Source organism: Capra hircus, chromosome 17 (assembly GCF_001704415.2).
Source record: "Capra hircus breed San Clemente chromosome 17, ASM170441v1, whole genome shotgun sequence".
Taxonomy (NCBI): Eukaryota; Metazoa; Chordata; class Mammalia; order Artiodactyla; family Bovidae; genus Capra; species Capra hircus.
In genome coordinates this window covers 182,657-209,513 of record NC_030824.1, presented here as the reverse complement: position 1 = coordinate 209,513, position 26,857 = coordinate 182,657, and the positions used below count along the sequence as shown (strand labels likewise).

General features: G+C 55.1%; 1 protein-coding gene and 1 gene segment (V, D, J or C); both read left to right on the top strand.

The window, feature by feature from the left end:
- Nucleotides 1-21,635, top strand: part of LOC102176353 — a 460,158-nt gene extending 438,523 nt beyond the window's left edge. Inside the window, 2 exon segments of the V gene segment in view lie at nucleotides 19,871-19,908; nucleotides 21,205-21,635. Coding sequence covers nucleotides 19,871-19,908; nucleotides 21,205-21,524 — 358 coding nt within the window.
- On the top strand, nucleotides 4,497-16,580 carry LOC106503064 (immunoglobulin lambda-like polypeptide 5). Its single transcript, XM_018061192.1, is given in 5 exon segments — nucleotides 4,497-4,503; nucleotides 6,934-7,016; nucleotides 8,872-8,998; nucleotides 9,254-9,454; nucleotides 16,103-16,580. Coding segments are annotated over 5 exon segments (738 nt in total). The 3' UTR covers nucleotides 16,423-16,580.

The following is a 26,857-nucleotide window of genomic DNA, read 5'->3' as shown; positions in this document are numbered from 1 at the left end:
TTAGAACTGGACATAGAACAGACTGGTTCCAAATAGGAAAAGGAGGACGTCAAGGCTGTATATTGTCACCCTGCTTATTTAACTTCTATGCAGAGTACATCATGAGAAACGCTGGGCTGGAAGAAACACAAGCTGGAATCAAGATTGATGGGAGAAATATCAATCACCTCAGATATGCAGATGACACCACCCTGATGGCAGAAAATGAAGAGGAACTAAAGAGCCTCTTGATGAAAGTGAAAGAGGAGAGTGAAGAAGTTGGCTTAAAGCTCAACATTCAGAAAACTAAGATCATGGCAACTGGTCCCATCACTTCATGGGAAATAGATGGGGAAACCGTGGAAACAGTGTCAGACTTTATTTTCTTGGGCTCCAAAATCACTGCAGATGGTGACTGCAGCCATGAAATTAAAAGACGCTTACTGCTTGGAAGGAAAGCTATGACCAACCTAGATAGCATATTCAAAAGCAGAGACATTACTTTGCCAACTAAGGTCCGTCTAGTCAAGGCTATGGTTTTTCCTGTGGTCATGTATGGATGTGAGACTTGGATTGTGAAGAAAGCTGAGCGCTGAAGAATTGATGCTTTTGCACTGTGGTGTTGGAGAAGACTCTTGAGAGTCTGTTGGACTGCAAAGAGATCCAACCAGTCCATCCTAAAGGAGATCAGTCCTGGGTGTTCATTGGAAGGACTGATGCTGAAGCTGAAACTCCAATACTTTGGCCACGTCATGCGAAGAGTTGACTCATTGGAAAAGACCGTGATGCTGGGAGGGATTAGGGGCAGGAGGAGAAGGGGACGACCGAGGATGAGATGGCTGGATGGCACCACCGACTCAATGGACATGAGTTTGAGTGAACTCCAGGAGTTGGTGATGGACAGGGAGGCCTGGGGTGCTGCAATTCATGGGGTCACAAAGAGTCGGACACGACTGAGCGACTGAACTGAACTGAACTGAGCTGTCCTGAGGAGGGCATGGCAACCTATTTCTTGCCTTGAGAATCCCATGGATAGACAGGCTACAGTCCATAGGGTCACAAAGAGCTGGACGCGACTGAAGCAACTTAGCAAAAGGCAAAGGCCATGTGCATATCCCCTCCCTCTGGAGCCTCCTGCCACCTCACCCCGTCCCAGTCTCCTGGCCGTTACAGAGCACGGCGCCGAGCTTCCTGAGCTTTGCAGCAGGCTCCTGCGAGCTTCCTGTTTCACTGAAGGCAGTGTGTATGTGTCAGGCCTCCTCTCCCAGCCCATCCCACTCTCCCCTTCCCAAAGCTGCTCTGTTGACAATAGCCAGGACATGGAGACAGCGTAAATGCCCACTGGCAGAGAATGAGTAGAGAAGGCGTGATGCACGGAGCAGCTTCAGCTGCCTGCAACCACTTCTGGTAAATTCTCTTGTCATTTTTATTCTGTTATAAATATTATCTAACTTTCCTTGCTGTGGTTTCTTAGATACACCCATCATTTAAAAGTGGACATTTCATTTCCACGAGATTTTTTTTAAGTATCTTTGATAGTGATTGCTCATTTTGATATTAACTTCTCACTTAAATGTTTTCTTCTCTGCAATCACCCTCTGTGTTTTTTCAGTCTTCTGATTTTATTGAGGGTTTCAATGGTTAACTCAAAGATCTCTCTTGATATATGTCACATTGCACTACAACATATGTGGGTTATTTTCAGATATCTTTTGTATTGATTTCTAATGTATTTCCACAGTGATAAGAGAACAGACTCTGCATGATTTCAGTACCTTTAACCCATTACACTTTTGCAACTGTTTTGTGTCCCTCGATATGTTCCCTTGTCTCCTAGTTTATAGTCTATGGGAAATTGAACAGAATTTGGATTCTACTGTTGTGGGAAAATCGCATAGACCTTAATGATGTTGAGCTGGTTCATCGCGCTTTTCAGCTCTACGCTATACTTCCACTTCTCTGTGTACTCGCTCTATTCGTTCTTGAGAGCTTGATGTTGAAACTCCAACTAAAAATCTTAATTTATCTACTTAAAAAAATAACTGTAATATACAGTGGAAGTCTATGTAAACTTGTTCTGCATTTTCCAAGCCTCCTCTAAGTGTGTTGTTACACTTTCGTCATTTGGAAAGCAGACAAGAAAGAGAGAGACTTGATCGTTTTTTTTAAAGGCGTGGTACACACATACCATGTACTACTGCTCACCCACGAAAAGGAGCGGAATAGGGTCGCTGGTGGAAATGTGGGTGCACCTAGATTCTGTCCCCCAGGGTGAAGTGAGTCAGAAAGGAAACCAAATATCGCGCATTAATGCCTGCGTGTGGAATCTAGAAAAATGGCACAGATGCCCCTACTTCCAGGGCAGGAGGAGAGACGCAGACGGAGTGGACGGACTTCTGCTCGTGCGTTTTCACGCCCAAGAATCTCGTTCAGTGTCCTGCCATACATCTCTGTCAGAACACGTACATTCCTTTTAAAATGTTCAACGGCACCATGATGTAAAGTGCTAAAAGTTTCCTCCTACCTTGAATTAGTACCCTGTTAGTAGCAGAATTTGACTCAAACAACATAAATGTATTGAAATCTTTGTTTTTACAGTTTATTTACTTATTTTTAATTTTTGGTTGCCCTGGGTCTCTGTCACCAGATGGGCGTTCTCTACCCGTGACCAGCGGGCCTCTCTGGCTTCTCACTGTGATGTCACCTCTTGTCGTGGGGCACAGCCTGGCTCCTCGCTGTGGAGCCGCCTCTCGTCGTGGGGCACAGCCCCAGGCGCTCGGGCTCAGCGGGTGCGGCATGTGGGCTTTGTCGCTCAGTGGCAGGTGGGCCCTTCCCCGACCGGGGATCAGATCCACACTGGCCGGCAGATTCTTACCCACCGTACCACCAGGGACGTCCTGAAATCCTTACAAGCAATTATCAACTAGTGTTGATTCATGGATCCATCAACTGGTACAACTTACTTTTACCTCTAGGGCCTTCCCCTGTGGCTCAGTTGATAAAGAATCTGCCCGCAATGCGGGAGACCTGGGTTTGATCCCCGGGTTGGGAAGATCCCCTGGAGAAGGGACCAGCTACCCGCTCCAGTGTTCTGGCCTGGAGGAGCCTGGTAGGTCTCCCTGGAGGAGTCCACGGGGTCACAAAGAGCCAGACACGGTTGAGCGACTTCGCTTTCCTTCTTTCTTTCTTTACCTCTGGAATGAAGTAGGTCCAGTGTGGTCAACAATGCTGCTCTGGCTTTCGTTTCTACAACAAACCTGGAGAAACTTCAGTCCCACAAATAGGAGTTTTGCAATAGAGTGTTACTCCCTGCCATGAACTCCTTCCTGGTCAGCTGCCAAAAACGATTCGTGCTGGATGGTCAGAAATTGTTTCTCCGAACGATTTATCAGCTGACAGCTCCAATTCATTCTCTTTTGATTTTGCAGATCGCAAAACATCGGACAGCATCTAACCTCAAGAGGGTTTGAGAGGGGCCCGTTCGATGCACCTCCGGACCGTCTGAGAGGAGGGTTCACTGTCCCATCCACTGGGGAAATCCCCGCAAGCTGGCCCCACCCCAGAGGCAGCTTTTCAAGAAACCAGCTGCCGAGAGGCGTCACCCGGTCCCTTGTTCACTGTCTCCGTTTCAGGGGTGAATACCAAGAAAGCGCGAGCAGAGCTTCCCGCTTAAATCTTCACTTTAGAGGCCTCTTGTAGAAGACGCAGCTTTAAAGACCAAGGAAATCTTAAGTCTCTGCCATCTCAGAGCTTCCCAGGTGGCACAGTTGGTAAAGAACCCAACTGCCAATGCAGACAAGACGAGGGACATCGGTCCCATCCCTGGGTGGGGAAGATCCCTTGGAGGAGGAAATGGCACCCCACTCCAGTATTCTTGCCTGGAAAATCTCACAGACAGAAAAGCCTGGCGGGCTACAGTCAACGGGGTCACAAGAGTCGGACACGACTTAGCATGCCCACGCTAGTCAATTTCATGCATCTTTGCCAATCGGGTATCTTATGAGGAAAACGCTTGCGTCTTATCATGCGCTCTAAGTCGAGTGTCCCCAGCCTCTAAGATCTAACGCCTGAGCTCTGAGGTGGAGCTGATGCACCAATAATAGAAATAAGCGGCACAATAAACGTAGCTCACTTGAGCCAGCCTGAAGCCACCTCCCACCCTTGTCCCTGGAGCCAAAAAGGACTGCTGCTTTCAGTAAACGCTTCCTCCCAAGCTTGAGGCCGCCGACTTGAATCCTTCAATCGATGGAAGAGTCTAAGCGCGTGATCTAACAAAGCTAGTCCTCCTGCCAAACGTCCCATTCCGACCACGTTCTGTCAGAAGCCTTCCCACTGGTCAGTACAAGCAAACATGGCAGTGTGCATTTTGAGGAAGGTCGCAAAATCACTGAAAATTAAACGATGTGTCTGTCTAGTGAAATCAACGTTAACTTTACCTACATTTATAAAAGCTCTTTAAAGACAAGTCACCAGGCTACTTATCATTCTTGAATTAGCAGCAGATCCTGTTGGCCGCCATGGATAGTGAGGAATAAACGTCAGGGTGTTTAGGTGTTTGGCGTTTAGAAATGATGAAGTAAGAATCAAATATAAATCACCTTGGCATCATGAGCCATCAGGTGAAGCATTTCCCATGCACGGAACAAGGATGTGAGAATGTGTCCGTCTAAACCACCGTCCCAGGGTCCCAGGAGGACTCACCGAGCTGACAGTTGCCGGAGGAACAGGTAAGGAAGCAGCAGCTGCTGCGAAACCACCAGCTGCCAAAGTAGGGTCTCCTCGTGACAGGAGTGTGCCCTTCCCGGGTGTCAGTCCAAACCTTTGGAAAGGACCTGGAAAATAAGCACTATCCACCAGATAGTAATATAAACCTACCTGGCCAGGAGAGGCAGGCGCTGCTGGCCCAGGAAGTGTCCCAAAACTCAGTCATCAAGGTAGATAATATTCAGGGACCTCCCTGGCAATCCAGTGGTTAGGACTCTGCACTTTCACTGCCAAAGGCACCGGTTCAATCCCTGGTCGGGGAACTAAGATCCCACAAGTCACAAGACATGGCCAAATTTAAAAGACAAAGAAGAGAGAGAGAGAAATATTTGGTGCAATAGGTTTTAGAATTGAAATTAAGCTCCTGCCCGCCCCCCGCCCAATCCGGATGAATAAAGCATCAAAATAGTAAGTGAAGTCAGGCTCTGACGTGCACTGATGTAACTCACCTCAAGCACCCCCCACCCTAGGACTGGTTGGGGTTCCAGGAGTTCCAGGGGTGCCAGGAAGACGGAGTCCAGCCCCTGCCCCCTCCCCCCACCAACTCCTCCACTGGAGCCGCCTACGTCACCTCCCACCCCACCCCCCACCCCCCTACCCCCCACCCCTGCCCCCAGGTCTCCCCGTCCTGGGTCTGATCTCCACACTTTCTGGGCAGTGCCTCCCTCTACAGCTTGTTTCTGCTGCCCGCTACTGGGCCCGTCCCCTCTGTTCAGCTCAGTTCAGTCGCTCAGTCCTATCCGACTCTTTGTCATCCCATGGACTGCAGCACACCAGGCCTCCCTGTCCATCACCAACTCCCAGAGCTTATTCAAACTCATGTCCATCGAGTCGGTGATGCCATCCAACCATCTCATCCTCTGTTGTCCCCTTCTCCTCCCGCCTTCAATCTTTCCCAGCATCAGGGTCTTTTCCAATGAGTCAGCTCTTCTCATGAGGTGGCCAAAGTATTGGAGTTTCAGCTTCAGCATCAGTCCTTCTCATGAATATTCAGGACTGATCCTTTAGGATGGACTGGTTGGATCTCCTTGCAGTCCAAAGGACTCTCAAGAGTCTTCTCCAACATCACAGTTCAAAAGCATCAATTCTTCAGCACTCAGCTCTCTTTATAGTCTAACTCTCACATCCATATGTGATTACTGGAAAAACCATAGCCTTGACTAGACGGAACTTTGTTGGCAAACTAATGTCTCTGCTTTTTAATATGCTGTCTAGGTTGGTCATAACTTTTCTTCCAAGGAGTAAGCGTCTTTTAATTTCATGGCTGCAATCACCATCTGCAGTAATTTTGGAGCCCAAGAAAATAAAGTCTGTCACTGTTTCCACTGTTTCCCCATCTATTTAAGGAAGGGAAATCTCCCAGAGCCCCCAAGTTCCAGGTTGGGCCCCACCCCACTCCCATGTCCCAGAAAGCCTGGTCCTCCCAGGTTTCCGGCTGGTGTCACTAAGTCCCAGGATATTGTCTTTACATCAAGTTGCTGTGTGTCATAGGAAAGAAACTCTCCCTCTCTGCGCCTCTGTTCCCTCATCCGCAGAAGGGACTGCCAGGTGGGGGAGTCTGTGACGTCTCCAGAAGCCACAGGATTCTCTCCCCATTTGCTGAAAGAGAGCTCGAGGAGGGGGAAGCTTCTGCACCCCTAGGATCACCAGAGAAGCCGGGGTCTTCAGGGTTCCCCGGGATCCCTCAGAGGGGGCTCAGGAACCACAGAGCCAGACCCTGATTCCAGAAACCTGGTCACACCTCCAGACGACCCTTTGCCCCCCCGCTCCCCCTCAAACGTTCCAAGCCCCAACAGTGAAGCACTTAAGAGAAGGATCCACGACGCTTGAGTTTAGGGAGGAGGGAAGTGGGGAGCTGGGAGGGGCCTGGGCCTGGGAGACAGGAATCCACAGCGGCTGTAGGCAGGGTCTCTGGGGCCTGCGGGGTGGAGAGCAGGCAGAGGTGACTGGACACGACACACCCCTCCACTCCAGGGGAGGTGGGCAGGGGCAGGGGCACAGAGGAGCAAGAGACCCTGGGAAGGGGGCCCACCGAGCAGTGCTGCTGGACCCAGACATCTCTGAGCCAGCTGGAATCCAGCTCTAAGCCGTGCTCAGCCCAGGCAGGGTGCAGGGCAGGCCTGAGTGCAGTGGCCAGAGTTGCAGCTGCGAGGGCTGGGAAGGCCCTGTCTGTCCCCCGGGGTCCCCCAGGGTCTAGCCAGACTCCGATTTCCGACCGCAGCCCCCACAAGAGGAAGTGGTCGGTGGTGGAGTCGGCCCAGAGGCCTGGGCAGGTGCAGGGTGGGGGAAGGGGGCAGCTGGAGTCACCCGCTGAGTTCAGGGACAGTCCCTTTTTCTCCCCAAAACCTGGGGCTGTCCCAGGGGCCACCGCAGCCTCCAGGCCCTGGGCAGTGGGGAAGAGTCACACCCGCATGGGGGTGCTGGGATGAAGCAGCTTCTGCCTGGGACCTCGGGGGTAGGCGGGGAACCCAGCCCCCAAGATGCAAGGAGTGTAGGTCCCAGGCTGGGGTGAGCAAAGCACCATGGTGGGGAGAAGTTGGACTGGATCGGGCCCCTAGCGGCTCCCCCATACCTGCACGGCCGCTGTTAGGGCACTCGCACCCCACTGCTGTTCAGTGCTGGCCAGTGTCCAAGGCCGGGGTATATGTGTGTGTGTGTGTGTGTGTGTGTGTGTGTGTGCGCAGTCCAGCCTCAGCACTGGACCAGGCAGCCTGGGGTTCCTCCAAAACTGCTTGATGAGTTTGGTCAAACAGTGAGGTTCTGATCACTGCCATCCATTCGCCCCCTCCTGCCCTACTTATCACCGTCGTTATTGTCATTATTGAGAGCTGTGGAGGGTCTGGGAGGTCATCCGGCCTGCCAGCTAAACCGTGAGGCTCTGACCACCACCATCCACTTTGCCCCCTCCTGCCCCCCTCATCACCATCGTTATTGTCATTATTGAGAGCTGTGGAGGGTCTGGGAGGTCATCCCGCCTGCCAGCTAAACTGTGACGCTGCCGCAATTGCACTGGTGTGGGCAGACCCGAAATGCTGGGCCGGAGACAAAGGCCAGCTTGTCACTCCGCCAGAGTGGCGGTCAGGCCACGAGCATCATCCAAGCAGTGGTTCTCTGAGCCAGACAGGGTGATGCAGAGGAGCCAGCAGCCACCTGCACGTCCAAGCTGGGGGACCCCAAGTCTGTTATGCCGGACAGTAAGCACGTTCCGCTCCGGAGGGAGACCCCAGCTCCACCTTCCAGGGTTTCTCATTCCACAAACAAAGACAATCCACACCAAAGGCGACCCGTGCCTTTGCTCCTGAGACATGCAGAAACACAGGGGTCCACAGACACTGTCTCCCAGCACCCTATCTATGTGAACAAACTGAAGTCCCAGGCTGTGTGTCTGGTACCGCATCCCACGGAACAGGCTGCACTGATTTTCACCAAATGTCGCAGGAACGTTAAGGAGTATCAGCCTCAAAACATGAGGGCCAGACATGTCTGAAAGGTCCCTTCCAGGAAAATCCCTTTGGGGCCCTTCCCCAGAGCGGCTGAAACAGAGAGCCGGGAGGGCCGCAGAGGTGGACTCAAGTGGACCCAGGCACCTGCAGCACAAAGGTCCGTCTCATCAAAGTGGCGGTGTTTCCAGCGGCCATGCGCGGATGCGAGAGTGGGGCCATAGAGAGAGCTGAGCGCCGAACAACTGATGCTTCTGAACTGTGGTGCTGGAGAAGACTCCTGAGAGTCCCTTGGAGACTCAACCAGTCCATCCTAAAGGACACCAATCCTGAATATTCATAGGAAGGACTGATGCTGAAGCTGAAACTCCAATACTTTGGCCACCTGATGCGAAGAACTGACTCATTGGAAAAGATCCTGATGCTGGGAAAGATTGAAGGCAAGAGGAGAAGGGGATGACAGAGGATGAGATGGTTGGATGGCATCACTGACTCAATGGACATGAGTCTGAGTAAACTCTGGAGTCGGTGATGGACAGTGAATCCTGGCGTGCTGCGGTCCATGGGGTCACACAGAGTCAGACCCGACTGAGCGACTGACAGAACTGAAGAGCTGGCAAGCCGGAGGGTAGGTGCTGGCTGTGATGAGCGGGAACGTGCCACCTGCCACGTGGAGTTCTTCCTACAGCCAGAGTCCCGACAGCGCTGTGAGCTGGCCCTCCACGGCCTCTCCAGGGCCCGAGACACCCCCGCAGCGCAGAGAAGCGGAACAGAGCTGGTGTTCCGGACCAGGCCCCGGGGCTGGGGCGGGGCTGGTGGGCGGGCCTTAGTGAGAAGCCCCTGCGTCCTGGAACCAGAGCAGGGCAGCTGGCAGAGGCCCCTGGGAGAGGCCCCCGGGAGTGCCGGCCCTGGGCCCTGGGGGAGGGGGTGGGGCCGGGGGCAGGGACAGAAGGCCCAGGCAGAGGACGGGCCCCAAGGGACGGGGCGCACCGAGACGGCCCCTGCCAGCAAGGGGAAGCGGGGCCGCTTTCAACCCCCTCCAAGGAGGAGCCCGCACCAGCAGGCATGAGGCCCAGGCCAGGCCAGGGGGCCCGTGAGGCCCCCAGGGGTCAGCGCGGTGTCCCCAGGCAGCCCTGGCCTCTCATCCTGCTGGGCCTGGCCTCTCATCCCGTGGGCGCCCACGGCCTGCTGCCCCCGACGGCGGCGCCTCGGAACACGGCCTCCCGCATGGAGGCCCCGTCAGGAAAGAGCCCGTGGAGCCTGTGGGGCAGGTAAGGGCCGGGGGAGTCGAGGGGCTTCCCTACGATGGGACCCAGGGGTGAATGACCGCAGGGGCGGGGAACGAGAAGGGAAAACCAGCTGGAGAGAAGGAGCCTGAGCAGACAGTGGCTGTACTTAGAATGCCTTTGTTTGTGTTGGTTTTTATTTTTTAATTTTGTATTGAAATACTATTTATCTCGTGGAGCTTTCGGCGCCCTGAGATTTTGCACACACGGCTGGTGTCGCACTTGCCTCACCCTGACCCTCTGAGCAGGGCAGACACAGCGCAACGGGGCAGGACGTGTCCAGGAGGCACTGATCATTTTGAGGGGCAGCGGCCCACAAGGCAGGTCTGCCTTCCTCCCCTTCTTACAGGCGGGGACAGAGGTCCAGAGAGGTGAGGCAAGCTGCCCAGGGTCACACAGCACACGGGCGCAGTCCCAGGACTGTAGAAACCCCGGGACTAGACAGGCACCAGAAAACAGTCCAAGAGAAGGGGCAAGTCTGCAAGGCGGCCAGAGAAGGGAGCAAGGGCTTGGCTCGGTCTCCCCCACGGAGGCCAGCTCCTCAGCGAGGTTCCTAAGTGTCTAACGGGGCCAAGCCTGAACCAAGGGGTCACGTCCAGGTATGGGGCCCTGACCTGGGATGGGGGTGCTCCAGGCAAAGGGAGTAGGGAGGCCGAGGAGGATGGAGGGGTACACAGCCATGCAGGGAGCTTCCAGAGCTGGGGAGAACGGGGTACAGAACGGGGGTCTTGTCCACCCCTCCTTTATCCTGGGACCCAGGGCAGGTATTGAGGGATTTACGTGCGGGGCTGTCAGAGTCCAGTTCGTGCTGTGGAAAAATGGTTTCAGATCAGAGACCAGTGTGAGGTCAGGCTAGATGGAGAAGAAGCTGTGAAAAGGTGATGGAGAGTGGGGGGACCGTCCTCGATGACCGGGCACCGAGATCGCCCCTGGAATCCGCAGGCGAATTTACAGTGACGTCGGCAGAGGGCTGTCGGGAGGAACAGGCACTGTCATGAACCGGCTACAAAACTCTAAAATGTACACCCTTTTCGGCAATATGCAGCAAGTCATTAAAGAAAGCCTATTTCTTTACATTGCGTAATTCCGCTTTTAGGAATTCATCTGGGGGTGGGGGAGCAATCAAAAAGATGTGACCAAAGGTTTACAAGCCAGAAACTCAGCTTATTAATGACGGGAGAAAGCCGGAAATAACCTGAATCTCCAACAGAAAGGGTGTGATGAAACACAGCATGGAACGTCCGTCGTAAGGAATCCTAACACAAACTTCCAAAACGATATTTCTAAAATTGGGTTTTTAAAGCATGTGTGCCCTTTCAAAAGCTTGTCAGAAAATATAGAAATATGACAATACTGTGTCTCTAGCCAGATATTTTTAATTTTTGCGTCATAATTTTATAAAATTATTAAGTTATAATTGTATAATTATAACACAAATATAATTATAAATTTATAAACTATAAAAAATAGTTATGAAAATGTTCACAAGAAGATATATATGTGATTTTATCTTCTACAATACTTTTTAATACCAGAATAATATGTGCTTTTAAAAACGATTGAGCACAGAAGCATATAAAGTAAACCTTGAGGGTTTCTGCTCACCAACCGCACACGTCTTACCCTAAAACCCATTCTCCAGCGAGAGACAATGTCACGTGGGTCTGTACACGTCTGGCCTTCCTCCTAGGCATCTATGTCCCTGAAAACACACACACACGACTAATGGCGCTGGGGTTGTATTTTTCAAAACAGACTTATACTCTGCCTATGAGCCTGCAACTATCTTTTTAAACAGTCTGTTGAGATTTTCTATATGAGCCCACATGGATCCCCCATGTTCTCTGAATGGCTCTGTATGAATTCAAAGTTTGGAAGAAGCAGCGTGTCTTTAATCATTCGCCTATTAATGGACATTTAGGGTGTTTCCACTAAAAAACGTAAATTACAAGAGATGCTGCGTGGAAACCCCCACATGCGTAGCTATGTGCCTATACTTTGCACACTTTATCTCCCCAGAAAGATGCCTAAAAATAGGGTGCTGGGTCAGAGAGGACAGGCTTTGAAATTTTCATAGGCGATGCCAATGGTCCTCCCGGAAGTCTGTTCCAGAATGACAGTGCTTTTTCCCCTCCATTCTCACCAATAATGTGACATTTGGATCTTTTTTTATTTTGTGCGTCTGAAGAGCAAAAATGAGAACAAAACTGTCTGCTGTTTGTTTCTTTGCTTGTTGGTGAAATTTATTTTCCGTTCGTATTTTTATTGATTGATTTTTTTCTTCTGTGAATGCACCGGTTGTCATTTTGTCTGGCTAATTTTTTGTTCAGTTGGTCGTACTTTAAGGCTCATAGAAGCTCTTCACCCATTTGGGATAGTAACCCCTCGTTCAGTATGCATGTGGTAAATATGCTTCCCTGATCTGTTTCCAGTTTCATCTGTGGGGTCTTTCAACATTGAGCCTTTTTAATTTTTACGTGTCAGGTTGGTTGCTTTTCTTTATGGTGTTCGTGATCTGTGGCGAGCATAGCAAAGACATTTCTATTTTGATTTTTTTTTAATTCATGTACTTCTATTGTCTCGGTGTTTGTTTTTACTTCGCCTGAGATTTATTTTTGTGTTGGTAGAAATGTATCCCTATATATCTTCCAAATGGGAAACCAGTCGTCCTGTATCTGTTGAATACAAACACAGCTTTCTTCAAACGCTGAATTACCGGCTTACCGCATCCTCTCTGTGGCTCTGACCATCAATTCCCGCGTCCCTTCCACCATGTTTTAATGATGGTAGCTTTACAGTGTGTGTTGGTGCTAGAGAACAACCCCGCCGGTGTTATTCTCAATCAAAATATTTGTGTCTGTTCTCCACCATTGAGATGAGATGGTTGGATGGCATCACCGACTCAGTGGACGTGAGTTTGAGTAAGCTCTGGGAGTTGGTGGTGGACAGGGAAGCCTGGCGTGCTGCAGTCCGTGGGGTTGCAAAGAGTCGGAGGTGACTGAGCAAATGAACTGAACTGAACTCCACAATTATTCGTACTGTTGGACTTTAGAACTGGCTCACTGACTTTAAAAATGCTTATTTATTTGGCGGCGCCGGGTCTGAGCTGCGGCACTCTGGACCTTGAGTTGCGACTTACACACTCTTAGTCGCAGCACGTGAGTTCCAGTTTCCTGAGCAGGGGTCGAACCCAGGCCCCCCGCACTGGGAGCTTGGGGTCTCAGCCACCGGACCACCAGGAAGGGCCGAAATTATTCCTTTGATGTTGTGCTTGCAATTTCATGGAGTGCATGGTTTCGCTTGAGGGGAACTGCTGTCTGTGCTGCTGTGTCCGTTCACTAGGTTGTGCTGTATTTTATCCTCACAGGTCTTAGACATCCCGTGTTAAGTTTATTCCTGGGGCTTTTACTAGAGCTGCCACCGAGCTTGTCAGTGCTTCCGCCATTTCGCATCCTCAGCAGTTCCGCCTGCACAGAAGGACACCCGCTGGGTTTGGCCCAGCCTGCTTGTATTCGATCACAGGTTCACTTTTGTACCGGTTCTAATTGCCCTTCAGTTCATCTTGAGCTTGTTTTTGTTTTTTTAAGTAAACTAGCCCATCACCTGCAAAAACCAATTTTATCTCATTTTTCCTAACACTCACGCTCTTCCCCGCATCTCATTTCATGGGCTCGAATCTATAGAATATGTGAAATAATAAAAGTAAGTGTGGGAACCCTGGCCTCTAAAATGGTTTTGCTTTTAAATGTGAAGCATTCTGTAAGTTTCAGGAGATACTGTTCATTAAGTTGAGGATGTTTCTTTAGTTAATTAACTTAGTAAAAGGCTGGATATTTGCTCTCTTTAATCAGAAATAACTGCTGAATTTACACTGCTGTCCTGTTAAATTTTGTTTCAAAAATCGTATGTACATACCTTAAACACAACCATGACCCAAAAGTTCCCTTGCTGAATTAAAAGAATGCTGGACCCGGTGCAGTACTGGTTACCTTCCTGCTTAGATTCACCGCGTAGGGAGATAATATCAGATTTGGCAAGGTCTGAGGATTCTTGTCATCATAAACTCTGACAGTGCAATCTGGGTGCATTTTTGTTTTTCTGAGATTTTTTAAGGTATGTTTTGTTATGGTGGGACACAGAGGCTGACTCAATGAGGGCCAAGCGTTATGGGATGAGTCCAGGCCTCTGGCCTGCGGAGAAATCTACCGAATTGAGAACAATGCGGGGGACCAGGTCTGCAAGGGCCTGGGAGCAGTTTTGATGGAAGATGCTGAGTCTGAGGTGTCTGTGGGACACTCAGGCAGAGACACATCCAGGAGGCAGAATGTGTATAAATCCAGAGCCGAAAAAAGAGGTCAGGAAGGAAATAGGGATGCAAGAACCCTGGGCAGTTGTCTGAGTGCACAGTGCGGGTCAGAAGCAGAGAGAGTGGAAGAGCACTGGGGGCTGTGGGGGGCCTCAGACTCGACGGGATGGGACCTTGTTAGACTTGACCTCAGAAGTTTCAGGGAGGGATGGGGTGGGAGGAGGAGGGCTCCCCCCACCAAGTCCCAGCATGTGAAACAGGGCTTGGCCGACGGGTGCTTGATGGCCATTGTTGGACAGACAGATGCATCATGGACAGATGGATGGATGATGGATGGAAGGATGGATGATGGATGGAAGGATGGATGATGGATGGAAGGAGGGATGTTGGATGACGGATGGATGATGGATGACGGATGGATGTTGGATGACGGATGGATGGATGGATGTTGGATCGATGGATGGAGAAACAGATGTACAGAAAGACAGTGAACTGACAGCAGAGAATGTTCATCAGAGAGAACAAGCTGAACTGCGTCTCCGTGGGTGGAGAAACAGGGCAGGGGTCCCCCAGTTGGGGCCTGAGGAATAGCCCAGTGTCCACAGTCCCAGGAAGGAAGCTACCTGGCTGGACTGTGAGGAACTGTGGGGAAGGAACACCCAGCGGCCTTACAGTGAGGCCAAGAGCGGCCAGGCAGGTCGGAGCCAGCCCGGTACTCCTCTGCCGCACCACGCAGGCCCGGCGCTCCGTGTCTCCATCAGTGCTGAGGCGTCAGTGGCGGCCAGGACAGCCTCCGAGTGAGGGGGCACTGAGTGACCCCAAGGCATGTGTGGCTGCTGCCTCGGCCAGGGGGCTGGGCACGGGGCACCTCCAGGACATGAGCCCACCCGGGCTGCCCTGGCCTCTGGAAGACTGGCTCCACAACACCCCTCAGCCCGAGGACACAACCCCACCAGCTGCAGCCCTGCGCCCGTCACGCCCAGCGGGTTCCCGCCTGGCCCAGCCCCCGGGGGACAGCCCCCAGGTGCTGGCCCGGCGGGTTTTGGTCCGAGGCTCAGTCACTGTGCTTCGTCTTAGGTGGCGGGACCCAGCTCACCGTCCTAGGTAAGTGGCTCTCACCCATTCCCCAGCCTGTCTCACCCTCTGCTCTCTCGGGAAAGTCACTTCTCTTGCTCTGGGAGCGGCTTCCTCTCTGTCCCCCCCGGCCTTAAGGGCCGATCCCCACCTTTCCCCGTGGGGTCGAGCGGGGAGGCGGGTTGGGGTAACCAGCAGGAGCCTCCAGAGGCCGACCATCTGACGGGGCCAGTCCGGGCACCACGGCTGGTGTCTGGTCCAGGAATGAGGGGACTCATTCCCCTCTTGCAGGGCAGATGCTGGGGTGTGGACCAGAGGCTGGTACTGACTAGGGGCGTCTCCAAGCCCCGGGCTCTGGGCTGTGAGCTCCGTGCCCCAGCCGGGAGGGCCAGACAGGAACTTGGGGGCTCACTGGGGGCTATGACCAGCCCCCAGGGACACAGAGAGCAGCCTGAGGGAGGCCCCTGGAGGGCAGAGAGAGAGGGGTCTCTGGCGAGCTGCCCAGAGGCTCTCAGGACAGCGGTCAGAAAGGAGCAGGTCCCCTGGGGCAGAAACGCCTCCATCCGGGAGCCCTAATCCCCTGGGGTCACACCTGTCCAAGGGTTGGCCTCCGCTGGCCTCGAAGCGGGCGTTAGACTTAGAAGATGATGAACAGGGCTCTGACCCCCACAAAATCAGGGTCGTTGGAGGTGCTGTGTCGGGGCACCATCCTCTGAAGGCAGGCGAGGTGAGGGGCCCTACACTCAGGCAGGGGGGACAGGGAGACAGGCAGGGCCTCAGAGGAGTCTCAGGCTCTGGCCGGGAGAGCTGAGGCTGGGCTGGGCGAGGAGAAGGAGGCCCGGGCCCAGCTCTGTACGTGCCCCTGGCGCGCCTGTCCCCACGCCTCCCGTCAGGACCGCCCTGGCAGGTGGGCTGGGGCACCCGGGTTCACGGAGGAGGCACCTGGCTGCAGAAGCGGAAAGTCACGGAGGGGTCTGGCAGGGGCTGAGGGCTCAAGGGGTCAGGGCCAAGAGCAGACACAGACTCCCGGGGCCAGGAGGACGGAGGAGAGCTGCCCTGGTTGCAGCGGGGCCTCTGAGGCCACGCTTGGCAGGTCACTTGGGAGAGTGACATGCAACGGCTTCTGAGGGGCTGCCTGCAGCCCAGGGGCTGAGTGCAAGGGGCAGGGGGCCACAGAGAAGGCAAGCAGGACTACAGTGGGGACAAGGTCAGAACCTCCCCAGCCTCTTACACCCCCTCCTCTGTCCACACAGGTCAGCCCAAGTCCGCACCCTCGGTCACCCTGTTCCCGCCCTCCACGGAGGAGCTCAATGCCAACAAGGCCACCGTGGTGTGTCTCATCAGCGACTTCTACCCGGGTAGCGTGACCGTGGCCTGAAAGGCAGATGGCAGCACCATCACTCGGAACGTGGAGACCACCCAGGCCTCCAAACTGAGCAACAGCAAGTACGCGGCCAGCAGCTACCTGACCCTGACGGGCAGCGAGTGGAAGTCTAAGAGCAGTTACAGCTGCGAGGTCACGCACGAGGGGAGCACCGTGACGAAGACAGTGAAGCCCTCAGAGTGTCCTTAGGGCCCTGGGCCCCCACCCTCGGGGGCCCTCTGGCCCCCACCCCCTCCCCCAGCTCTCCATGGACCCCTGAGCCCCCGCCCAGGTCGGCTCAGACCAGAGGCCTCTCCTTCCTCCTTGTTCCTGCTTCTCCTAAATAAAGACCTTCTCATTTATCAGCCGACATGTCTGAAGTGCTTTCTGGGTCTGGGCTAGTGTCAGGGTTAAGGGTCAGTTCCTTAGGGGAGGGACAGCTGTGACTTGAGAGTCCATCCACTTGTCATCACCCCAACCCATCCCCAGGCACCAGGGCGCCCTGAGTGCCCGGGCAGCGGTGACGCAGAGCAGGCCATGGTCAGCGGCGCAGGCTGCTGGGGGCAGGCTTGCCCTCCCGCACACCCCGTCCCCCCAGGAAGGGCCAAGGGCCTGTGAAAGGGGCAGGAGATGGCTCTGGGGATCGGGGAGAAATGAGGAGGGTTCCGGGTGAGACTGAGACACACAGGGCAGCCTTGGGCCCTAGTGGGGAGCGGGGCCTCCCGCAGGAGGACTGGAGGCGCCTGAAGCCAGGCCCGGGGTGGGCTTAGTTCTGAGGGGAGCCTCATGCTGGGTCCTCACTGCTTCTCCAGCTCTTTCTCTGGCTGCAGCGAGCGCGGCCTGCCCTGCCCTCTCAGTGTGCAGGCCCCCCGTTCCAGAGGCCCCTCCTGTTGCAGAGGCTCCTCCTGTTGCAGAGCGCAGGCTCTAGGCCCAGGCTCAACAGCTGCGGTGTGAGGACGTAGGCACTCCGAGGCCCGTGGGACCTTCTCAGGTCAGGGAAGATCAAACCCACGTCTCCTGCACCAGCAGGCGGGTTCTTAACCGCCGGGCCACCAGGAAAGCCCTGCGGTCGCTCATTTCTGTTGAGCTGTGGTGGGATAAGTTTCTACTGCCCAGCAAAGTGAGTCAGATGTCTGTGCACATACACACACGTGTGCCCACACGTTTAGATTCTGTCTCCATCCGGATCATCGCAGAGGACTGACTCGCGCTCTCTGCGCTGTCTAGTAGCTTCTCATTAGCCGTCGACGTGACATACAGACTTTGTAGGACCAGCATGTGTATGTCAGTCTCAATCTTCCAGGTTATCCCCCCGCTTCTGTCCCCCTTGGCAACCATAATTTTGTTTTCTACATCTGTGACTTCATTTCTGTTTTGTAGAGCAGTTCCTTTGAACCACTTTCTTAGATTCCACATTTAAGCCGTATCAAGTGCTATCTGTCTTTTGCTTACATCTGACTTCATTCCGTATGACAAGCTCCAGGTCCGTCCATGTCTGCACATGGCCTTGCTTCATTCTTCTTTATGGGTCACTCATGTTCCCTTGCGCGGACGCACCAACATCTTCACTATCCATTCATCTGTCAACAGACATTTAAGCTGCTTCCACGCCCCGGCTACTGCGAACAGTGCTGCCGTGGACACTGGAGCACGCGTGTCTCTTTGAGCTGTGGTTTTCTCGGGGTGTATGCCCCGCGGTGGGGTTGCTGGATCATATACGGTAGCTCTATTTCTGGATTTTAAGGAACCTCCACAGTCTTCTCCCTAGCGGCTGCACCAGCTGACACTCCTGCAAGCGGTGCAAGAGTGTTCCCTTCTGGTCACAGCCTCTCCAGCACGCACCTTCGCAGGCATTTAGGTGATGGCCGTTCTGACCGTTTGGAGCTGGTACCTCACTGCAGTCTTGATTTGCGCTTCTCTAATGGTCAGTGATGTCAAGCGTCTTTCCACGTGCCTCCTGGTCACTTGGTTGTGTTTGGGGCGCCGTTTGATTTGGTGTATTTTGTGTTCTTTCCACGAGGGTTGGAAAGCCTTGACCCTTTGATTGGTGGGTATGTCTGGGGCCTGGTGGGTCCTTCAGTCTCTCCCAAATCGCTCTGGCTTTTTCTAGCTGGAAGAGGCTGCAAGGGTGCGGTTGCTGGGGTGCAGCCCCCAGCCCCCCACCTCAAGCTGGACCTGGGAAATTCCCACTGCTTTACGTGCCTGCAAAGTAAAGTGGCTCTAGCTAGAAAGGGCTAGCAGGGTTCTGGGGCATATTTTGGCCAGAGGCAGTCCTAGGACGGTTGGTCAATTCCCCCCACAGGGCCCTTTCGGGATCACAGGTCATTAGCCGACTTATCTTCCTTGGACGCTCCAATCCCAGGTCCCTCAGGTGGGGTGGGAAGCCAGGGGCAACTGTAGTTCTGTCCTCCTCACTCTAGTGAAAGCGAGCGAAGTCGCTCAGTCCTGTCTGACTCTTTGCGACTCCATGGACTGTAGCCTACCAGGCTCCTCTTCCCATGGGCTTTTCCAGGCAAAGCTAGGGAGTGGGTTGCCATTTCCTTCTCCAGGAGTGAAAGCAGTAACTGGTCCACAAAGGGAGGCCCCTCCGATGCTCTTCACTTCTCCAGGAGTAGCTTTCGGATCTTATTTCTGTCCTTTAGTGGAGCACTTTTGCAAAATAACGAGTGGTCTCTGCCATCTTCTGAAAGCCAACAGCTCATCGTATCGCGGGGAAGTCTAGGGTGCGTGCAGGCAATGTTTGAATCCGCCCTGGTCATACTGTCTTGGTGCTGGAGTTCCCCCCTTCGTCCAGGGCAGCCTCGGCTGGTGGCCCCAGGCCTTCCCGCTCAGGCACAGGAGACCTCACAACTTCCTGCGCTCTGTGGGGACCGTGTGTTCCAGGCCCCTCTGGTGCCTGGCCCGACTCAGGCCTGGGATGGCCCGTGTAGCCCAGCAGCCTGATTCTCCTTAAAGAGATGCTGTCTCAGGACCACACAGAGGGGCTTGCTCACATCTCTGTTCTGAATAAGATGCTCTCAGATGCCTCCAAACGTCAGATGAGACCCTGAGGGCTGGCCAGGACACTGTCCAGTCCTCCCTACAGACGGAGGCCGGACTTGGACAGCAATCAGCCCAAGCCTCACTAGAGATGCCCGTTTGAAGCCAGGAGAACCCCGAGGAACTGGAGGGGAGCCCCTGGAGCCCCAGTTAGGGTCAGATGGAAGATGGTCACGGCAAATCCATTCCAGCCGTGTCCATGAGGGGATGGGGACGCCCCCCGCCCTCAGCCTGTGCTCTCACCAGGGGGTCAGGCTGCTGCCAACTCCACAGAGAAGAGAAGCAGCTTTCTCCTCCGGGGTACCTTGCTCTTAGGGCGGTGAAGGCCCCCGGCCCCCTATGATTCCATTCCCACGCCTGGCCGCCTGGTGGGAAGAATGCATCCAACACGCACACCTGCTTAGGGAGCCTGCCTGTCCAGGCTCCTGCAGCTCGGCACGGGGTCCCCTGTCCTCTCATCTGCTGCGGGGGAGGGGTGCTGAAGCCCCTCTGTGAGCAGACACCAGCCTGGGGCAGGGACCCCACTTCCTCTGGCGCAGCTGCAGGTGGGGGGCTGGGGCGGGGCGGGCGGGGCGGGCCCTCCCAGGGAGGGGTTTTTGTGCCAGCCTGTGTCACTGTGTGGTGTTTTCGGCAGCGGGACCAGGCTGACCGTGCTGGGTGAGTCTCCCTCCTCCTTTCTCTCCCTCTTCTTTCCCCAAGGTTTGGATTTTCTGTCACTTTGCTCTTTTCTGGGCCCGGGGTCAGCCTGTGGTCAAGCCTTCAACCAGGACCCACCTCTGGGGCCCTAACCTCTTCCCTTCCCCTGACCCCAGACTTGTCCTGCTTGTCACTGAGGCCGCCACCAGAGCCTCCCCTCTGACCCCAGGGGCAGGGGAGTGAGCAGGCTGACCTACTGACTGGTCTGTCTGGCTCTCGGACCTCGCTCTCCTCTGTTCCCCCAACCCCTAGTCTGGGCTCTATGTTGACCCAGCTTTGTCTCTGAGGGTCACTTGGGGTCCCTATCTCATGGGGAAGAGGGAACTGGGCTACAGATGAGGGGCCATGGGGAGACATCAGAGGGACCCAGAACCCTCGGGGCTGGGGACCGAAGTCAGAGCGTCAGGACAGTCTGGGGACCGTGGGTCTAGGGAGCGGCTCGGGGACTTGGCAGAGGCGGAGGGGCTCGCCCAGGCTTCCAGGGGGCTGCCGCGCAGATTCTGGGCGGGCCTGGGACCCAGGGAAACTGCAAGAGGGAAGACAGGGGAGGAGAAGGTGCTAGACTCAGAATCGGGGAAGGGGATAGGCAGTCAGGACATGGGGGACACAGACTCCTGCGTCTGCAAGACACAGTCCTCAGAAGCAGGAGTCCCTGAGGAAGCAGAGAGACAGGTACCAGGGTAGGAAACCTCCAGACCCAAGAAGGATCAGAGAGGAACCTGAACTCAGATCTGCAGATGGGGGGACCGAGGACAGGCAGACAGGCTCTCCCTCAACCCAGCACAGAGGCTCCAAGGGACACAGACTAACTAGGAGACCAACAGACTCCTTCGGGCAAAGGTGCGAACAGACATGTCAGCTCGAAATATACATGGACTGACTCACAGGAGGCCAGGGAGGCCACATCATCCACTCATGGGGACAGACAGACAGCCCCAGGCAGACCCCCATCAACCATCAGACGGGCAGGCAAGGAGAGTGAGGGTCAGATGTCTGTGTGGGAAGCCAAGACCCAGGGGGTCTCAGGACAGCACTGTCAGGGGTCCAGGCTCAGGCTTTCCCAGGAAGATGGGGAGGTGCCTGAGAAAACCCACCCACCTTCCCTGGCACGGACCCTCTGGCTCACAGTGGTGCCTGGACTCGGGGTCCTGCTGGGCTCTCAAAGGATCCCGTGTCCCACTGCGACACAGACTCAGAGGCTCCCATGACAGGCACCAGACCTCTGATTGTGATCTTTTCCCCTCCCCCACTTTGCAGGTCAGCCCAAGTCCGCACCCTCAGTCACCCTGTTCCCGCCCTCCACGGAGGAGCTCAATGCCAACAAGGCCACCGTGGTGTGTCTCATCAGCGACTTCTACCCGGGTAGCGTGACCGTGGTCTGGAAGGCAGATGGCAGCACCATCAATCAGAACGTGAAGACCACCCAGGCCTCCAAACAGAGCAACAGCAAGTACGCGGCCAGCAGCTACCTGACCCTGACGGGCAGCGAGTGGAAGTCTAAGAGCAGTTACAGCTGCGAGGTCACGCACGAGGGGAGCACCGTGAAGAAGACAGTGAAGCCCTCCGAGTGTTCTTAGGGCCCTGGGCCCCCACCCCGGAAAGTCCTGCCCTCCCACCCTGGCTCCCCCTAGCCCTTCCTCCTGCACGCAATCAGCTCTCAATAAAATGTCCTCATTGTCATTCAGAAATGAATGTTCTCTGCTCATTTTTGTTGATACCTTTGGTGTCCTGAGCTCAATCATCCTCAAAGGAAACAAATCCTCTTAGCCTTTGGGAATCAGGAGAGAGGGCGGAGGCTTGGGGGTCTGGGGAGGGATGATTTCACTGTCACCCAGAATTCCCCAGAGAACATTCTAGAACCGGGGATGGGGCCGCGGCAGGAGCCAACTCTGCCCACCCTCCCCGTCAGCCGCCACGCTCCCTCCACCGTGTGGACCGTGTCCAGCTCCGATGGTCCACGTCATACACTCTTTGGTTGCCACGGCCCCAGGACAGCATCTCGGCCCCCTCCCCTGGGTGCTCAGCAATCACATCTGGAAGCTGCTCTTGCTCAAGCGGCCCTCTGTCCACTTAGATGATGACCCCCCTGACATCATGCGTGTTTTGGCTGAAACCCCACCCTGGTGATTCCCAATGGTCACAGCCAAGACTCCCCCTGCCTCGACCTTTCCAAGGCCACGGCCCTCTGCCCCTCCCCCAGGCCTCCCTGTCACATTCTTCAGGGGACCGGCAAGCCCCCCACCCTGGGCACTCATCTCACAGCTCCCCCAGGTTGCCCTCCTCCCGCTTGCGTGTCAGGAGGCTCCCAGCTGCCTTCGAGGTCGCTGACCAGCCCAGCTCTGCCCTCTGCGACCCCTTAGGACTCAGCCCACCACGGAGCCCAGCACCATCTCAGGCCCAAGTGCCCGTTTTGGTTGATGCGTTCCGTGAGCGCAAGCCGAGAATCCGGTTAGGGAGGTCGTGGTGTGTTCATCTCTGACCTTGGGCGCTGTCTTAGGAGCTCAGAATGGGGTCTGAGACCTGGATAGACTGTGCTAGCTATTCACATGGGACCACACGTGAGCACTGTTAGACACACACACACAAGTTACTGCAAACACAGTCATGTTGGACCAGAGCGCTTCCAGAATCCACCATGGCCTCACTCTGCGGAGACCACAGCTCCATCCCCTCTGGGCTGTAAACCGTCTCCCACCAGGTCGACCCCCTAAGCTGCTCATGAGCAGCCCCCACCTCCTCCAGGAGAAGTTCCCCTGGACCGGACCCAGTGTGACACCCAGCTGTCCCTCCTGCCCCTCCCCCGCCTGGAGATGGCCAGAGCCCCATTTCCCAGGGGTGAGCTCACAGGACGGGAGGGGTAGCTCCCCTCACCTGCCCGGAGGGTCGACCAGCCCCTCTGACGGCTGGAGGGGTGGTGCGGGGGTGGGGGGGGTGCGGGGGCCGGGGAGGGGGTGGGGGGCTGGCGGGGGGCGGGGGGGCAGTGTGTGGCAGCCCGGGGCTCCTCTGCAGCTGCAGGCAGGCCTGGGCTGGGGCTGGTGGGCTGGCAGCAGGGTTTATGCTCGGGGCTGTGTCACTGTGTGTCTGCTCGGTGGAGGGACCCAGCCGGCCATACGGGGTGAGTCTCCCCCTTCCAGGTTTCCGGGTCAGGAGTGACAGCTGGGTAGATTCTTGCGTCTCCTTACCCGTCTGGGGCTGAGGTCTCAGTCGCCCTAGGCCTGTAACCTGCCCGCTTTTAGCCTGTTCCCCCTGGGGTTCTTCACATTTCCCTGTCACCAGCAAAGCCCAGAGAATATCCAGATGGGCAGGCTGTATGGGACGGCAGGCTTGTCCACCGCCAGCCCCCGGGCCCTCTCACCCCGGGCTCCTCGCAACCTCCAGACACTGTCTGAGCTGCCTCCCTGGATGCTTCACCTTCTGAGACTGTGAGGCAAGAAACCCCCTCCCCAAAAGGGAGGAGACCCTACCCCGGGGCAGATGACCGTGCTGTGTGGGGACCCTGGGAGCAAGTGGGGTCTGGGGGGACTGTGGTCACTGCAGACTGACGCCCCAGGAGGGGTGAGAGGTCATGGCCGCCAATGCTAGCAGCTGCAGGGAGCACGGGCCGGGGGACAAGTTATGCAGACAGGACAGGGCGTGTGACCCTGAAGAGTCAGAATGGCCCAGAGCGGGGGCCCGGAGCTCCCGAGATTAGGCCTTGGATCCTAACAGGAACCAGGAAGGTCCACAGGCCCACCCCAGCCCTCTCCCTGCACCCAATCAGCTTTCTCATTGTCATTCAGAAACCTTGCTCTCTGCTCATGCTTTGCCTTGTCCCGTATTTAATCATCAGCCTCTCCAGGATTCTGGAACTGGGGTGGGGAAACCCAGGCACCAAGGAGGAAAATACCCCAAGGGGAGCAGCTTACAGTGTCAGGATCAGGGGGCATCTCTGGGAGACTGGTGGGGACCCACCCCCCACCCGCCCTCTCCTCCTCCAGCTCAGGGCCTTGCCCACCCCGCCTCCTTTCTGGACTGGTGCCGTCCAGATGAGCCCTCGCTCCCTGCCCCGGTCGAGACCCTCTAGACGGCGACCCCGCCACCGCCACCATGTCATCTCTCTCCTGCCCTGGCCCTGCCCCTGGAATGCCCCCCTCCCTCGCTGCCCAGTTCTTCTCCTGCCCAACCCCACATCTTCCTCATCACTCCCGAGGGCTGGCTCACCCACGGGGCCAGTCCTGCACTGTCAGCTTCATAGGCTCCTAAATCTAGGGTGCGTCTCGGTTCTCCACCCAAAGACAAGTTCAGGGATGCAAGAGGCTGGAAGGAAGCCAGGAAGGAAAACGGTTGCATGAAAGACCCACCTGGAGGAGGCTTGAGCCCGTGACAGAGATGAGCTCTGAGCTCCTCAGGAAGGCGGCAAGAGGTGCCTTGGAAGTGCCGAGATTCACAACAAAGCCTTTGCTGGAGGGAAACTGGTGTCTCGGAGCCGAAGCCAGGCACCTTGTACCACAGTCAAAAGTGGGGTCGTGTTTTTCCGGAGACCTCAGCCCTGCTGGGAGCCGGGCTCTGACACACACACAGGTGATGGGCCGGTAGCCTCAGGACCCGGCGAGGACCACGAGCTGGCACAGCTGCCCTGCAAAGGGAGCCCGCCGTGTTCCTGTCTCGGGTGCCATCTGGGGGCAGGCGACGGCTACATAGTAACGGTCCCTGGGTTTGGCCCCTGGGAGGTGCACCAGGTAAGCTCCTGCCTCTGGACCCAGGGTGGACCCTTGGAACAAAAACCCACCACCCTGCACACACCGTACACCTAAGGCCTCTCCCACCCCTGCCTGAGGCCCCTTGGGTGTCCCAGGGCCCCCAAGCTGTCCCCCAACTCACCACCCAGCTCTGCCAGGTGGGAGCAAAGAGGAGAGGGCTGCTCTCCCAGGTCTGAGGCCCAGGAAGGGGCCTGCCACCTCCCCGGGGCTGGTCCACTGGCCACTTGCTCCCTTCCACCGTGACGTCAGGACTCACTCCCTCTGTGAGGCCCCCAGGGTCCGCCAGCTCCAGAGGCTCTGACGACGAGGGGTATGATGAGCCCCAAACAGGCCCTCCATGCTGGGGCCCTGGGCGGTGCCCCTTCCGGCTGCACTTGGGGGCTAGAAAGGCAGGCCGCGGTCAGGGCTCAGGGTGTCCCTCGGCGACTCTGCCCCTTGGCTCTTGCTTTAGCGGCTATAATGAACCACCCAAACACAGAGGCTTTAAGCAATCGACACACATTTACTCTTACAGGTCAGGGGGCAGAAGCACAAAACGAGTCCTACAGGAGAAACTCCAGGTCTCTCAGGCTGAGTTCCTTCCGGGGGGCTTTTCCAGCCTCTGCTGTGTGTTGTTCAGTCACTAAGTCGTGTCCGACTCTTTGCGACCCCGTGAACTGCAGCAGGACAGGCCCCCTGTCCTTCACCATCTCCTGGAGTTTGATCAAATTAATGTCCATTGAGTCGGGGATGCCATCCCGCCATCTCATCCTCTGTCGTTCCCTTCTCCTCCTGCCCTCAATCTTCCCCAGAATCAGGGTCTTTTCCAATGAGTCAGTTCTTTGCATCAGGTGGCCAAAGTATTGGAGCTTCAGCATCAGTCCTTCCAATGAATATCCAGGCTTGATTTCCTTTAGGATGGACTGGCTCGATCTCCTTGCAGTCCAGCGGACTCTCAAGAGTCTTCCCCAGCACCACAACTTGAAAGCATCAGTTCTTTGGTGCTCAGCCCTCGTTGCGGTCCAGCTCTCGCATCCGTACATGACTGCTGGAGAAACCGTGGCATTGACTACGCTGGTCTCTGTTGGCAAAGTGACGTCTCTGCTTTCTAATACACTGTCTAGGTTTGCTACAGCTTTCCTTTCTCAGAGCAAGCGTCTTCTAATTTCACGGCTGCAGTCACTGGCCGCAGTGATTTTGGAGCCCGCCCTAAAAAAATCTATCACTGCTTCCACTGTTTCCCCTTCTATTTGCCATCAAGTGATGGGACTGGATGCCCTGATCTTAGATTTTTGAATGGTAAGTTTTAAGCCAGATTTTTTGCTCTCCTTGTTCACCCTCATGAAGAAGCTCTTAGTTCCTCTTCACTTTCTGCCATTAAAGTGGTATCATCTGCATATCTCAGGTTATTGATATTTCTCCCAATAATCTTAATTCCAGCTTGTGATTCATTCAACCCAGAATGTCACATGATGTACTCTGCATATAAGTTAAATAAGCAGGGTGACAATATACAGCCTTGACGTATTCCTTTCCCAATTTGGAGCCAGTCCATTGTTTCATGTCCGGTTCTAACTGTTGCTTCTTGACCTGCATACAGGTTTCTCAGAAGGCAGGTGAGATGGCCCAGCACTCCCATCTCTTTAATAAGAATTTTCTACAGTTTGTTGTGACCCACACAGTCAAAGGCCTTGGCGTAGTCAGTGAAGCAGAAGTATTAAATTATGTCCTTTGGGAATTCCCTTGCTTTCTCTATGATCCAATGGATGTTGGCAATTTGATCTCTGGTTCCTCTGCTTTTTCTAAATCCAGCTTGTACATCTGGAAGTTCTCGGTTCATATACTGCTGAAGGCTAGCTTGAAGTAGTAGGAAGCATTACTATGAATAAAGCTAGTGGAGGTGATGGAATTCCAGCTGAGCTATTTAAAATCCTCACAGATGATGCTTTTAAAGTGCTGCACTCGAGAAGTGAAAGTCGCTCAGTCGTGTCCAACTCTTTGCAACCCCATGGACTATACAGTCCATGGAATTCTCTAGGCCAGATTGCTGGAGTGGGTAGCCTTTCCCTTCTCCAGGGGATCTTCCCAACCCAGGGGCTGAACCCAGGTCTCCCGCATTGCAGGCGGATTCTTTACCAGCTGAGCCACCAGGGAAGCCCGTATTGCTGCACTCAGTATGTCAGCAAATTTGA